We start from the raw sequence: 14,695 nt of genomic DNA on the forward strand, positions 1-14,695 counted from the left end.
CTACTTTCTGCTTTCCACAGGGATTGTTCCCTATGCGATTCCCTTGTCCCAATTATCTCTCTCCTGGTACTTGTCTGTGCAAGCAGAACAAGTGCCCCACACCTCTTCTCTCATTACCATTCAGGGCTCCAATCAGTTCTTCCAGGTAAGGTGACACTTCACCTGCAAGTCTGTTGGGATTATCTACAGTATCTAGTGCTCCCGGTGTGGCCTCCTTTATATCATTGAGACCTGACATAGACTGGGAGACTGGTTTGTTGAGCACCATTGCTATGTCTGCCAAAAAGTGGGATTTCCTGTTGGCTACCCATTTCAATTCCAGTTCCCATTCCCATTCCTACACGTTAGTCTATCACCTCTCAACTGCCACGATAAGGCCACACTCAGGATGGAGGAGCAACACCTTACATTCCATCTGGGTAGCCTCCAACCTGATGGCATGAACATCGCTTTCACAAACTTCCGATAATTACTCCACCACTACCCCCCGCCCCCAGCAACCTTTTCACCATTCCTCATTTCCATTTCCATTTCCCTCTGTCACTCTATCTCCTTACCTGCCCACCACTTCCCTCTTGAGCTCCTTCCCTTTTCCTTTCTTCCATGGTCTTGTGTCCTCTGCTATCAGATTCCCACTTCTCCAGACATTTATATCTTTCACTGATTGACTTACCAGTTCTTTACTTCACCGCTCCCCCTCTCCTGGTTTCACCTATTACCTGACACCTTGTATTTCTTCCACCCTTCCCCCCTCCTCATTCTGACTTCTTCCTCCTTCCTTTCCCATCCTGATGAAGGGTCTTGGTCTGAAACTTCGACTGTTTATTTTCATACATAGATGCTGCCTAATCTGCTGAGCACGTTGTGTGTATTGCACTGAATATTAAGGTTTCATAGATTAGAATGCCCAGAAAGGATTTTTGAAGGTGTGGAATGGTATCTTCCTGTTGCCTTAGTTCTACATTTAATATATACAGTAGTTTTAGTTTGCTGTGAAGTTATTCCTACTCTGGTGAATATCGCAGAAGGAGAAATACTGCACTTTGAATCATTAAGTTGTCTGCCACTGACTGGATTTATAGTAAGTAAAGTTAGGGCATCAAATAAATGCCCCATTCATTTTTGTAATTGATTGACATTTGCAACAGAAAAGCTAAAGAGATAAAAATATTGAAAAAATGAAGGAAACTACTTACAAATATTTTAATTAAATATAAATACAGCTACAATTTTCTCTTTTAAATATAATGAGACTGAACTCAGAAATATTGATAAAGACTTGCAGTTACCGTACTTTGAGATCTTTGTAACTTATACCACATTTACAACTATTGTTTTCCTTTGATTACTGTTTTAATTTTCAGTCTGAGTGTAGTTTGCGGAATTCTTTCCAGTTTCACATTTTTTAATAAACTGATCACCTGGATTTACCTTGTGTGTTCTAAAGGTTTGGATTTGCCTGTACAGTTCAGTGCTTGAATTGTAACTGAAGATTAATGCAATAACTGTAACAATCAAATAACCTGGCAATTCTTGTCATGATTCCTTGAGCATAAATGGGTGTATTAGCAAGATACTAATTTTTCTAATTGCAACACACACAAAATGCTGGAGGAACTCAGCAGGCCAGGCAGCATCTATGGAAAAGAGTAAACAGTTGACATTCAGGCCAAGACCCTTCATTTTCTAATTATATAATTTTGTTTTAATTTAAATGTTCTGTTGCAGAAATACATCATAATTCAATCTCAAAGATTGCAACAATTTTGAACATAATAATCCTTAAAATTAGGTTAGTTTTGTAAATGGAATTTTGGATAAATAATGTTATGTTTGAATTTACAATTTTGTGATAATTAGTTCATGTTTTCTATAGGTAATATCATGGATACATCCAGAGAGTCAGGCAACAATCACTCGCTGCAGTCAACCCCTGGTTGGTATGAGTGGCAAACGCAGCAAAGATGACGAAAAGTTTCTACAGATTATAATGGACTCCAATGCACAGTCTCATAAAATCTTTATCTTTGATGCTAGGCCCAGTGTTAATGCTGTAGCTAACAAGGTAACATAGATTGTATTAATATTTCCTCAGAATGTGCTAGGCTTATGGTCAGTTAGCATCCAGCGTTGCGGCAAAAAATATGATCCAGCTATGGGGGGGGTGGAGGGGGAGAGACCGAAACCCACTGATATCTGAGCATTAGTCTTCATGCAGTAATCTGTTCTGCACCTCTTTTGGTGCCCTTGCCTCTGTGTTAGGATGTCATTATCCCATGTGGTAGCTAGTGTACATAGGCTACAACACTTAATAGAAACCCTGTACACAGGCAACTTCTATTTCACAATATGAAGTTTAGACCTTGAATGTCTGGGAAGTTCAAAGTAAATTTATTATCGAAGTATGTATACGTAACCTTATACTACCCTAAGATTCATATTCTGTGGGTATCTACAGGAAATATGAAATACAATAGAATTTTATGAAAAACTATACACGAAGTGGATAAACACCAATGTGCAAATGAAAACAAACTATGCAAATAAAAATAATACTGAGAACATGAGTTGTAAGGAGTCCTTGAGAGTGACTCTGTAGGTCGTAGTTTAGAGTTCTGGTGAATGAAGTTATTCACATCAGTTCAGGAGTCTGATGGTTGTAGCATAACAATTGTTCCTGAACCTGGTGGTGTGGGACCTAAGGGTCCTGTACCTTTTGCCTGATAATAGTAGCAAAATAAGGGCATGGCCCAGAAGGTGAGATTCTTTTATGATAGATGCTGCTTTCAGGTGGCATCACTCCATGTAAATGTACCCAGTGGTGGGAAGGGTTTTGCCTGAATGGACTGGGCTGTATCCACCAGCCTTTTCCATTGCTGGGTGTTGGTATTTCCATGTTGGCTGCTATGTTACCAGTTAGGATGCTCTCCACGATGCATCTACTGAAGCAGTGTTATATGTGATATATATTCATATACCAGTACATTTTGGCCCAATTAAGCAGCTGCCCCAATTAGCCACAAATTTCATGGAAGTAGTTAAAAAGGTGTATAAAAAAAACAAACTATTATTTAACTGAATAACAAATTATTTATTTAAATGAAATACAGAACAGATTAGAACACTGCCAATACTTCTACAGTACTATAAAAATGTGTATTAGTTGCTAATAGTTGTAGGTGGAGAAACTCATCTGGTGTATGCTGCGGTGTTCTTTTGATTGTAAACGAACAAGATCAACGCAGGCACCTAGTGTAGATAATGGACTGCCTTCATACAATGCTATTGATGATTGCATCCACCAAATCTTCGTTTCCATTGTAACATTCAGGATGATTGTTGATACTTGTTGAAGAAGTGAAATCATTTCATTTTCACTCTTGGCCGTTTCTGGCATCTCCAAGCTTGAATGCTTGAAACGTTCGTGAGCAGAACAGTTCTAACTTGGCTTATTGGGGGAACAAATAAAAACTTAGCAAAATATTCCACAGCTAATTACAGTAGGATGATTGAGATAGAAAAAATTGAAATGGAGTTGCAATGGATGTCAGGTGAGATAAAAGGTACAACATTTTGTGAAGATTCATGACTGGCACTAAAGAAAATAGTTTTTTGAAATAAATAGAATAAAATTTTCAGAAATAGAATTTCAAAATTTGACAGTATTTCCAAAATATGAATAAATGGTATAGTCATGAATAAAGTAAAGGGAGGTGATTGCACAAAGGCAAGATAGCATAATCCAGGACTTATGATGGGTGGAAATGCAAATGTTAATTGGAGATCATCATGTAAACTAGGATAAGGATTTTCTAATTAATTTGCAAAGAACCAGGTATATCAATGTACTTACTGAAGTAGGAAAATGAAATAGGATTTTGTATCGGTTGGAAATATAATTATAAAGTAGTGTATTTGAAAAGTTGAATTGAAGAATAGTGAGTTATTAAGAAAGTTTTGATGGTGGTAGGCTGAGATACAATTGAAGAAGTCATTATTATGGAGTTTATTATAGGTGTGATGTTTTATATATTTTCAGCTTAGGGAGAAACAAGGCACTGTAATTGCTTGCCTTCAGATGCAGCCTAAACAAGTTAGTTGAGCTAAAAACAGAAATGGTTTATTGTATCATACTTAGCTGGATTTGCTACTGTTAAATTAAGATGTAAGATGACAGCAAGGTTGATCAAACTTGGGTTTAATCACTATTTATACCAGCGATACTGTACATCCTTGAGAGGAAGCATGTAATCTGAAGAATTTTTAATGATTCAAGGAAGTTTTTAGAGCAAATTTTGAGTTAATTTTTAAAAAAAAATTTTCCTTAAGATATGCTATTTATTTGCAGTGTTGTTCTTCAAAGGTTCAAAAGTTCATTTTATTGTCAAAGTATGCATGTACAATGCAACTCTGCTATTCGTCTTCTCCAGATAGCCATGAAATACAGAAAAGCCATGAGACTTGTTGAAAGAAAAGACATCAACCACCCCCCCCAGCATGAAAAAGAATAAGGAACAAAACTCGCAAACCATAATCACCACCCCATACCTTCCTTTGCTGGAAAAAACAGCGACAGTTTATTCTTGTAGAATAAACACACAGAGTGTATTCGCCGAAATAAGTGAACAGTTTTAAAGTTTGCATGAAGGCTCACAGGTATTAAATGCAGTTTAGGTAATATTATTTTTTAGGTGAGATTCCTTCTGACGTGCCTTCAATTGATGATAAATGAACTTGGTGTCAACAACAATGCACCTTTCAGACCTGCAGCATTAGGCTTGTAGAGATGGAGCTGCTGAGGTCTGTAACAGCAACTCTGAGTTTGCAAACATTTTTCAAAGCACGTATAAATTATGACAAAACTTTCAGACAGTTGCTTCATTCATCTCATTGCTTGACAATAGGAAATTGCACTGAAATTTAATTTAAAGACATGTATGTTTCTTTCCTTTGAAACTTGAGTCAGTGATATATTAATGTTAACTTACTATCATCAATACTGGAAGTGGAAATAATTTTGCTTGAATCATATTTTGCGCAGGCAAAGGGAGGTGGCTATGAAAGTGAAGATGCCTATCAGAATGCAGAACTGGTCTTCCTTGATATCCACAATATACATGTAATGAGGGAATCCTTACGGAAATTGAAGGAAATTGTTTATCCCAACATTGAAGAATCACATTGGTTGTCTAATTTAGAATCCACACACTGGTTAGAACACATTAAGGTAAGTGTGACTATAATACAATTTTCAGGTTTAGAATGAGAGATGCAACTAAATTTTTACCATCTTGTTTGGAGAAAGGTTGATTGATCCCCTTCTGGGTTTTTATTCATAAAAAACGGCATCCAAATAAGTTTCCATAAAGAAGTAAACCTTATTTGTATGTTCAAACGAGGCTTCGGCAAAGAAGGGTCAAGGCGAAGAGCTGATTTGCAGAGATTTACAGAGATTTACAGCCTTCACCTTCCCCAGTGGACGCTTCCCTTTCTTCGCTAACATCGGTTGCTCTGTCATGGCAGGAGAGCTCAGACCCGCGCCATGCTCCTCCTGTGACGTGGGAACTCAGGGAGGCTGACAGTGTCCCTGAAGACCACGTGTGCAGGAAGTGTGTCCAGCTGCAGCTCCTGACAGATCGCATGGTGACACTGGAGCTGCTCATGGACTCACTTTGGAGCATCCAAGATGCTGAGAATGTTGTGGATAGCACATTTAGTGAGTTGGTCACACCACAGTTTAAGGATCTAAAGAAAGATGGGGAATGGGTGACCAACAGGAAGGTAGTACAGGAGTGTCCTGTGGTCATCTCCCTCCAAAACAGATATACCGCTTTAGAGTCTGTTGGGGGAGATGGCTCTTCAGGTGAAGGCAGCAGTAGCTAGGATCATGGCACCGTGGTGGCTCTGCTGCGCATGAGAGTAAGAAAAAGAGTGGCGGAGCTGTTGCGGTAGGGGATTCAATGGTAAGGGGAATAGACAGGAGCTTCTGTGGCTGCAAATGGGACTCCTGTATGGTGTGTTGCCTCCTGGGTGCAAGGGTCAGAGATGTCTCGGAGAGGCTGCAGGGCATTCTGAAAGGGGAGGGTGAGCAGCCAGCTGTTGTGGTGCATGTAGGTACTAACGATATAGGAAGAAAGCAGGATGAGGTCCTACAAGCTGAATTTAAGGAGCTAGGAGATAAAGAGTAGGACCTCAAAGGTAATAATCTCAGGATTATTACCGGTGCCACGTGCTAGCCAGAGTTGGAACAGCAGGATAGCTAGAACGAATATGTGGCTTGAGCGGTGGGGCAGGATGGAGGGTTTCAGATTCTTGGGACATTGGAACTGCTTCTGGGGGAGGTGGGACCAGTACCATCTGGATGGTCTACAACTGGGCTGGGCCTATGGGAGATTGTCGTAGGGAGATTGTTTGCCAGTGCTGTTGGGGAGGTTTTAAACTAATATGGCAGGGGGATGGGAACCCTCTCAGAAAAGAAGAGGGAAGTGATGCAGAGACCAAAGCTAGAGTTAGCGAAAAAAAAAACATAAGAGCAGACTGCATAAAAGTAAAAAGCAAAAATCACATAGGTCACTAGATTCTAAAAGGACAATGAGTATAAGGGCACTTTATCTAAATTCCCGTAGTATTAGAAATAAGGTTAGCAAACTTGTGGCACAGATCAGTACCAAGGCATATGATTTAGTGGCCATTACAGAAACCTGGTTGCAAGGTGGAGATGACTGGGAATGAAATATCCAAGGGTATCAGGTAATACAGAAAGATAGGTAGGAGGGCAAAGGAGGTGGAGTGGTGCACTTAGTTAAGGATGAGATCAGGGCGATTGTGAGAGACGATATAGAAACATAGAAAATAGGTGCAGGAGTAGGCCATTCGGCCCTTCGAGCCTGCACCGCCATTTATTATGATCATGGCTGATCATCCAACTCAGAACCCCGCCCCAGCCTTCCCTCCATATCCCCTGACCCCCGTAGCCACAAGGGCCATATCTAACTCCCTCTTAAATATAGCCAATGAACTGGCCTCAACTGTTTCCTGTGGCAGAGAATTCCACAGATTCACCACTCTCTGTGTGAAGAAGTTTTTCCTAATCTCGGTCCTAAAAGGCTTCCCCTCTATCTTCAAACTGTGGCCCCTCGTTTTGGACTTCCCCAACATCGGGAACTATCTTCCCGCATCTAGCCTGTCCAATCCCTTTAGGATCTTATACGTTTCAATCAGATCCCCCCTCAATCTTCTAAATTCCAACGAGTAGAAGCCCAGTTCATCCAGTCTTTCTTCATATGAAAGTCCTGCCATCCCAGGAATCAATCTGGTGAACCTTCTTTGTACTCCTTCTATGGCAAGGATGTCTTTCCTCAGATTAGGGGACCAAAACTGCACACAATACTCCAGGTGCGGTCTCACCAAGGCCTTGTACAACTGCAGTAGTACCTCCCTGCTCCTGTACTCGAATCCTCTCGCTATAAATGCCAGCATACCATTCTCCTTTTTCACCACCTGCTGTACCTGCATGCCCACTTTCAATGACTGGTGTATAATGACACCCAGGTCTCGTTGCACCTCCCCTTTTCCTAATCGGCCACCATTCAGATAATAATCTGTTTTCCTATTTTTGCCACCAAAGTGGATAACTTCACATTTATCCACATTAAATTGCATCTGCCATGAATTTGCCCACTCACCCAACCTATCCAAGTCACCCTGCATCCTCTTAGCATCCTCCTCACAGCTAACACTGCCACCCAGCTTCGTGTCATCCGCAAACTTGGAGATGCTGCATTTAATTCCCTCATCCAAGTCATTAATATATATTGTAAACAACTGGGGTCCCAGCACTGAGCCTTGCGGTACCCCACTAGTCACCGCCTGCCATTCTGAAAAGGTCCCGTTTATTCCCACTCTTTGCTTCCTGTCTGCTAACCAATTCTCCACCCACACCAATACCTTACCCCCAATACCGTGTGCTTTAAGTTTGCAGAGTAATCTCCTGTGTGGGACCTTGTCAAAAGCCTTTTGAAAATCCAAATATACCACATCCACTGGTTCTCCCCTATCCACTCTACTAGTTACATCCTCAAAAAATTCTATGAGATTCGTCAGACATGATTTTCCTTTCACAAATCTATGCTGACTTTGTCCGATCATTTCACCGCTTTCCAAATGTGCTGTTATCACATCCTTGATAACTGACTCCAGCAGTTTCCCCACCACCGACGTTAGGCTAGCCAGCCTATAATTCCCCGGTTTCTCTCTCCCTCCTTTTTTTTTTAATAAGTGGAGTTACATTAGCCACACTCCAATCCTCAGGAACTACTCCAGAATCTAACAAGTTTTGAAAAATTATCACTAATGCATCCACTATTTCTTGGGCTACTTCCTTAAGCACTCCAGGATGCAGACCATCTGGCCCTGGGGATTTATCTGCCTTCAATCCCTTTAATTTACCTAACACCACTTTCCTACTAACATGTATTTCGCTCAGTTCCTCCATCTCACTGGACCCTCTGTCCCCTACTATTTCTGGAAGATTATTTATGTTCTCCTTAGTGAAGACAGAACCAAAGTAATTATTCAATTGGTCTGCCATGTCCTTGCTCCCCATAATCAATTCACCGGTTTCTGTCTGCAGGGGACCTACATTTATCTTTACCAGTCTTTTCCTTTTTACATATCTATAAAAGCTTTTACAGTCTGTTTTTATGTTCCCTGCCAGTTTTCTCTCATAATCTTTTTTCCCCTTCCTAATTAAGCCCTTTGTCCTCCTCTGCTGAACTCTGAATTTCTCCCAGTCCTCAGGTGAGCCACTTTCTCTGGCTAATTTGTATGCTTCTTCTTTGGAATTGATACTATCCCTAATTTCTCTTGTCAACCACGGGTGCACTACCTTCCTTGATTTATTCTTTTGCCAAACTGGGATGAACAATTGTTGTAGTTCATCCATGCAACCTTTAAATGCTTGCCATTGCACATCCATCGTCAATCCTTTAAGTGTCATTTGCCAGTCTATCTTAGCTAATTCACGTCTCATACCTTCAAAGTTACCCCTTTTTAAGTTCAGAACCTTTGTTTCTGAATTAACTATGTCACTCTCCATCTTAATGAAGAATTCCACCATATTATGGTCACTCTTACCCAAGGGGCCTCTCACGACAAGATTGCTAATTAACCCTTCCTCATTGCTCAAAACTCAGTCCAGAATAGCCTGCTCTCTGGTTGGTTGCTCGACATGTTGGTTCAAAAAACCATCCCGCATACATTCCAAGAAATCCTCTTCCTCAGCACCTTTACCAATTTGGTTCACCCAATCTACACGTAGATTGAAGTCACCCATTATAACTGCTGTTCCTTTATTGCACACATTTCTAATTTCCTGTTTAATACCATCTCTGACCTCACTACTACTGTTAGGTGGCCTGTACACAACTCCCACCAGCGTCTTCTGCCCCTTAGTGTTACGCAGCTCTACCCATATCGATTCCACATCTTCCCGGCTTATGTCCTTCCTTTCTATTGCGTTAATCTCTTCTTTAACCAGCAACGCCACCCCACCTCCCCTTCCTTCACATCTATCGCTCCTGAATATTGAATATCTCTGAATGTTGAGCTCCCATCCCTGGTCACCCTGGAGCCATGTCTCTGTGATCCCAACTATATCATAATCATTAATAACAATCTGCACTTTCAATTCATCCACCTTATTACGAATGCTCCTTGCATTGACACACAAAGCCTTCAGGCGCTCTTTTACAACTCTCTTAGCCCTTATACAATTATGTTGAAAAGTGGCCCTTTTTAATGCTTGCCCTGGATTTGTTGGCCTGCCACTTTTACTCTTCTCCTTAGTACTTTTTGCTTCTACCCTCACTTTACACCCCTCTGTCTCTCTGCACTGGTTCCCATCCCCCTGTTGTGAACTAACCTCCTCACGCCGAGCCTCTTTAATTTGTTTCCCACCCCTCAACCATTCTAGTTTAAAGTCACCTCAGTAGCCCCCGCTAATCTCCCTGCCAGGATATTGGTCCCCCTAGGATTCAAGTGTAAGATCTACAGAGCAGAATGTTGAGTCCATTGGGGTAGAGATTAAGAATAGTAAAGGGAACAAAATTGCAGTGGCAGAGGCGATTAACCAAGAAATAACTAAGGCTTGTCATGGGAGATTTTAACTTCCACATAGATTGGATGAATCAGGTTGGTCAAAGAGGTCTTGAGGAGGACTTCATAGAATACATCTGTGATGGCTTTCTTGAGCAGCATGTTAGTGAACCTACAAGGGAAAATGCTATCTTAGATCTCGTCCTGTGCAATGAGACAGGTAAGATTAGCAATCTTATAGTCAGGGATCCTCTTGGAAAGAGTGATCATAGTATGATTGAATTTCGCATACAGATGGAGGATGAAATAGTTAGATCTAAAACTAGTGTATTATGCTTGAACAAGGGAGACTACAATAGGATGAGGGAGGAGTTGGCTAATGTGGGTTGGGAACACAGGCTATTTAGTAGGATGGTTGAGGAACAGTGGAATACTTTCAAAGAGATTTTTCACAGTGCTCAACAAAAGTATATTCTAGTCAAAAGTAAGGACAGTAAATGTGGGGAGAGCCAGCCTTGGATAACTAAGGAAATAGAAGATAGGATCAAATTAAAAGCTCATGTGAACAAAGTCGCAAAGAGTAGTGAGAGACTGGAAGATTGGGAAAACATTAAAAAGCAACAAAGAACAACTAAACAAATAAGGAAAGGGAAGCTAGAGTATGAAAGTAAATTAGCAAAAAATATAAAAACAGATGGCAAAAGTTTTTATAAATATATATAAAGCGGAAGAGGGTGGCTAAAGTCAACGTAGGTGCCTTGGAAGATGAGAAGGGGTAATTGATATTGGGTGATAAGGAAATGGCTGAGGCATTGAATGACTATTTTGTGTCAGTTTTCACAGTGGAGGACGCGTCTAATATGCCATAGAAACTACAGCACAGAAACAGGCCTTTTGGCCCTTCTTGGCTGTGCCGAACCATTTTCTGCCTGGTCCCACTGACCTGCACACGGACCATATCCCTCCATACACCTCCCATCCATGTATCTGTCCAATTTATTTTTAAATGTTAAAAAAGAACCCGCATTTACCACCTCGTCTGGCAACTCATTCCATACTCCCACCACTCTCTGTGTGAAGAAGCCCCCCCTAATGTTCCCTTTAAACTTTTTCCCCCCTCACCCTTAACCCATGTCCTCTGGTTTTTTTCTCCCCTTGCCTCAGTGGAAAAAGCCTGCCTGCATTCACTCTATCTATACCCATCATAATTTTATATACCTCTATCAAATCTCCCCTCATTCTTCTACGCTCCAGGGAATAAAGTCCTAACCTATTCAACCTTTCTCTGTAACTGAGTTTCTCAAGTCCCGGCAACATCCTTGTAAACCTTCTCTGCACTCTTTCAACCTTATTTATGTCCTTCCTGTAATTTGGTGACCAAAACTGAACACAATACTCCAGGTTCGGCCTCACCAATGCCTTATATAACCTCATCGTAACGTTCCAGCTCTTATACTGAATACTTAGATTAATAAAGGCCAATGTACCAAAAGCTCTCTTTACGACCCTATCTACCTGTGACGCCACTTTTAGGGAATTTTGTATCTGTATTCCCAGATCCCTCTGTTCCACTGTACTCCTCAGTGCCTTGCCATTAACCCTGTATGTTCTACCTTGGTATGTCCTTCCAACGTGCAATACCTCACACTTGTCTGTATTAAACTCCATCTGCCATTTTTCAGCCCATTTTTCCAGCTGGTCCAAGTCCCTCTGCAGGCTCTGAAAACCTTCCTTGCTGTCTACTACACCTCCAATCTTTGTATCATCAGCAAATTTGCTGATCCAATTTACCACATTATCATCCAGATCATTGATATAGATGAGAAATAACAATGGACCCAGCACTGATCCCTGTGGCACACCACTAGTCACAGGCCTCCACTTGTAGAAGCAATTCTCTACTACCACTCTTTGGCTTCTTCCATTGAGCCAATGTCTAATCCAATTTACCACCTCTCCATGTATACCTAGCGACTGAATTTTCCTAACTAACCTCCCATGCGGGACCTTGTCAAAGGCCTTACTGAAGTCCATGTAGACAATATCCACTGCCTTCCCTTCATCCACTTTCCTGGTAACCTCCTCGAAAAACTCCAATAGATTGGTCAAACATGACCTACCACGCACAAAGCCATGTTGACTCTCCCTAATAAGTCCCTGTCTATCCAAATGCTTGTAGATTCTGTCTCTTAGTACACCCTCCAATAACTTACCTACTACCGACGTTAAACTTACTGTCCTGTAATTTCCCGGATTACTTTTCGATCCTTTTTTAAACAACGGAACAACATGAGCCACTCTGCAATCCTCCGGTACCTCGCCTGTAGACAGTGACATTTTAAATATTTCTGCCAGGGCCCCTGCAATTTCAACACTACTCTCCTTCAAGGTCCGAGGGAACACACTGTCAGGTCCCGGGGATTTATCCACTTTAATTTTCCTCAAGACAGCAAGCACCTCCTCCTTTTCAATCTGTACATTTTCCATGATCTCACTACTTGTTTCCCTTAATTCCATAGACTTCATGCCAGTTTCCTTAGTAAATACAGACGCAAAAAACCTATCCCCCCATTTCCTTTGGTTCCACACATAGCCGACCACTCTGATCTTCAAGAGGACCAATTTTATCCCTTACAATCTTTTTGCTCTTAATATACCTTAATATTGCTCTTTGGATTATCCTTCACTTTGACTGCCAAGGCAACCTCATGTCCTCTTTTAGCCCTCCTGATTTCTTTCTTAAGTATTTTCTTGCACTTCTTATACTCCTCAAGCACCTTATTTACTCCCTGCTTCCTATACATGTCATACAACTCCCTCTTCTTCTTTATCAGAGTTGCAATATACCTTGAGAACCAAGGTTCCTTATTCCTATTCACTTTGCCTTTAATCCCGACAGGAACATACAAATTCTGCACTCTCAGAATTTCTCTTTTGAAGGTTTCCCACCTACCGATCACATCCTTGCCAGAGAACAATCTATTCCAATCCATGCTTTTTAGATCCTTTCTCATTTCTTCAAAGTTGGCCGCCTTCCAGTTAAGAACCTCAACCCTGGGACCAGATCTATCCTTGTCCATGATCAAGTTGAAACTAATGGTGTTATGATCACTGGAACCAAAGTGCTCCCCTACACAGACTTCTGTCACTTGTCCTAACTCGTTTCCTAACAGGAGATCCAATATTGCATCCCCTCTAGTTGGTCCCTCTATATATTGATTTAGAAAACTTTCCTGAACACATTTTACAAACTCTGAACCATCTAGACCCCTAACAGTATGGGAGTCCCAATCAATATATGGAAAATTAAAATCCCCTACCACCACAACTGTATGTTTCCTGCAGTTGCCTTCTATCTCTCTGCAGATTTGCTCTTCCAATTCTCGTTGACTATTGGGTGGTCTGTAATACAATCCCACTAATGTGGCCATACCTTTCCTGTTTCTCAGCTCCACCCATAAGGACTCAGTAGACAAGCCCTCTAATCTGTCCCGCCTGAGCGCTGCTGTAATATTTTCCCTAACAAGCAATGCTACTCCCCCACCTTTCATTCCTCTGCCTCGATCACATCTGAAACATCGGAACCCTGGAATATTAAGCTGCCAGTCCTGCCCCTCCTGTCGCCAAGTTTCACTAATTGCTATAACGTCATAATTCCACGTCTCAATCCACGCCCTCAACTCATCCGCCTTCCCCGCAATACTCCTAGCATTGAAATATATACACCTCAGAAGATTTTTACCACCACTCACAACCTTTCTATTAGTGGATTTGCTTGAACTTTTAACATCATTTATTTTCACCCCAGCCACACTGTCAGCTCTGTCACTCTGGTTCCCATCCCCCTGCAAATCTAGTTTAAAGCCTCCCCAATAGCACTAACAAACCTCCCTGAAAGGATATTGGTCCCCCTGTAGTTCAAGTGTAACCTGTCTCTCTTGTACAGGTCCCACCTGCCCCAGAAGAGGTCCCAATTATCCTGAAATCTGAAACCCTGCCCCCTACACCAGTTCCTCAGCCACTTGTTCATCCTCCAGAGCATCCTATTCCTACCCTCACTGGCATGTAGCACAGGTAGCAATCCTGAGATTACCACCCTCGAGGTCCTGCTTTTCAACTTCCTATCAAGCTCTCTATACTCACTGTCCAGGACCTCCTCACTCTTCCTTGCTATGTCATTGGTACCAATGTGCACCACGACATCTGGCTGATCACCCTCCCACTTCAGAATGTCATGCAAGCGATCAGAGACATCCTTGACCCTGGCACCCGGGAGGCAACAAACCATCCTGGATTCTCTGTCACGACCACAGAACCTCCTATCTGCACCTCTAACTATCGAGTCCCCTATCACTACCGCTCTCCTCTTTTTCCCCCAAAGAATGATGTTATGGATGAAATGGGAGGTGAGGACCTCGATAAAATCACTGTCACTAAAGAGATAGTGATGAGCAAACTAGAGGGCATAAAGGTAGATAAGTCCCCTGGTCCTGATGGGATGCATCCCAGGGTGCTGAGGGAATTGGCAGAGGTTATAGTAGACGCGTTGGTAATCATTTACCAAAATTCTCTGGACTTTGGGCAGGTCCCGACGGATTGG

General features: G+C 41.7%; 1 protein-coding gene across 5 annotated transcripts in view; it reads left to right on the forward strand.

Moving 5' to 3' along the window:
- Positions 1–14,695, forward strand: part of mtmr2 (myotubularin related protein 2) — a 129,463-nt gene that overhangs the window by 82,501 nt on the left and 32,267 nt on the right. For 4 of the 5 annotated variants that reach the window (XM_063053820.1, XM_063053822.1, XM_063053821.1 and 1 more), the window contains 2 exons: positions 1,877–2,065; positions 5,042–5,227. In XM_063053820.1, coding sequence (XP_062909890.1) covers positions 1,877–2,065; positions 5,042–5,227 — 375 coding nt within the window. The remainder of the gene's footprint in view (positions 1–1,876; positions 2,066–5,041; positions 5,228–14,695) is intronic. The other variant, XM_063053825.1, reaches the window with a different exon arrangement.

Source organism: Mobula hypostoma, chromosome 7, assembly GCF_963921235.1.
Source record: "Mobula hypostoma chromosome 7, sMobHyp1.1, whole genome shotgun sequence".
In the NCBI taxonomy this organism is placed as follows: Eukaryota; Metazoa; Chordata; class Chondrichthyes; order Myliobatiformes; family Myliobatidae; genus Mobula; species Mobula hypostoma.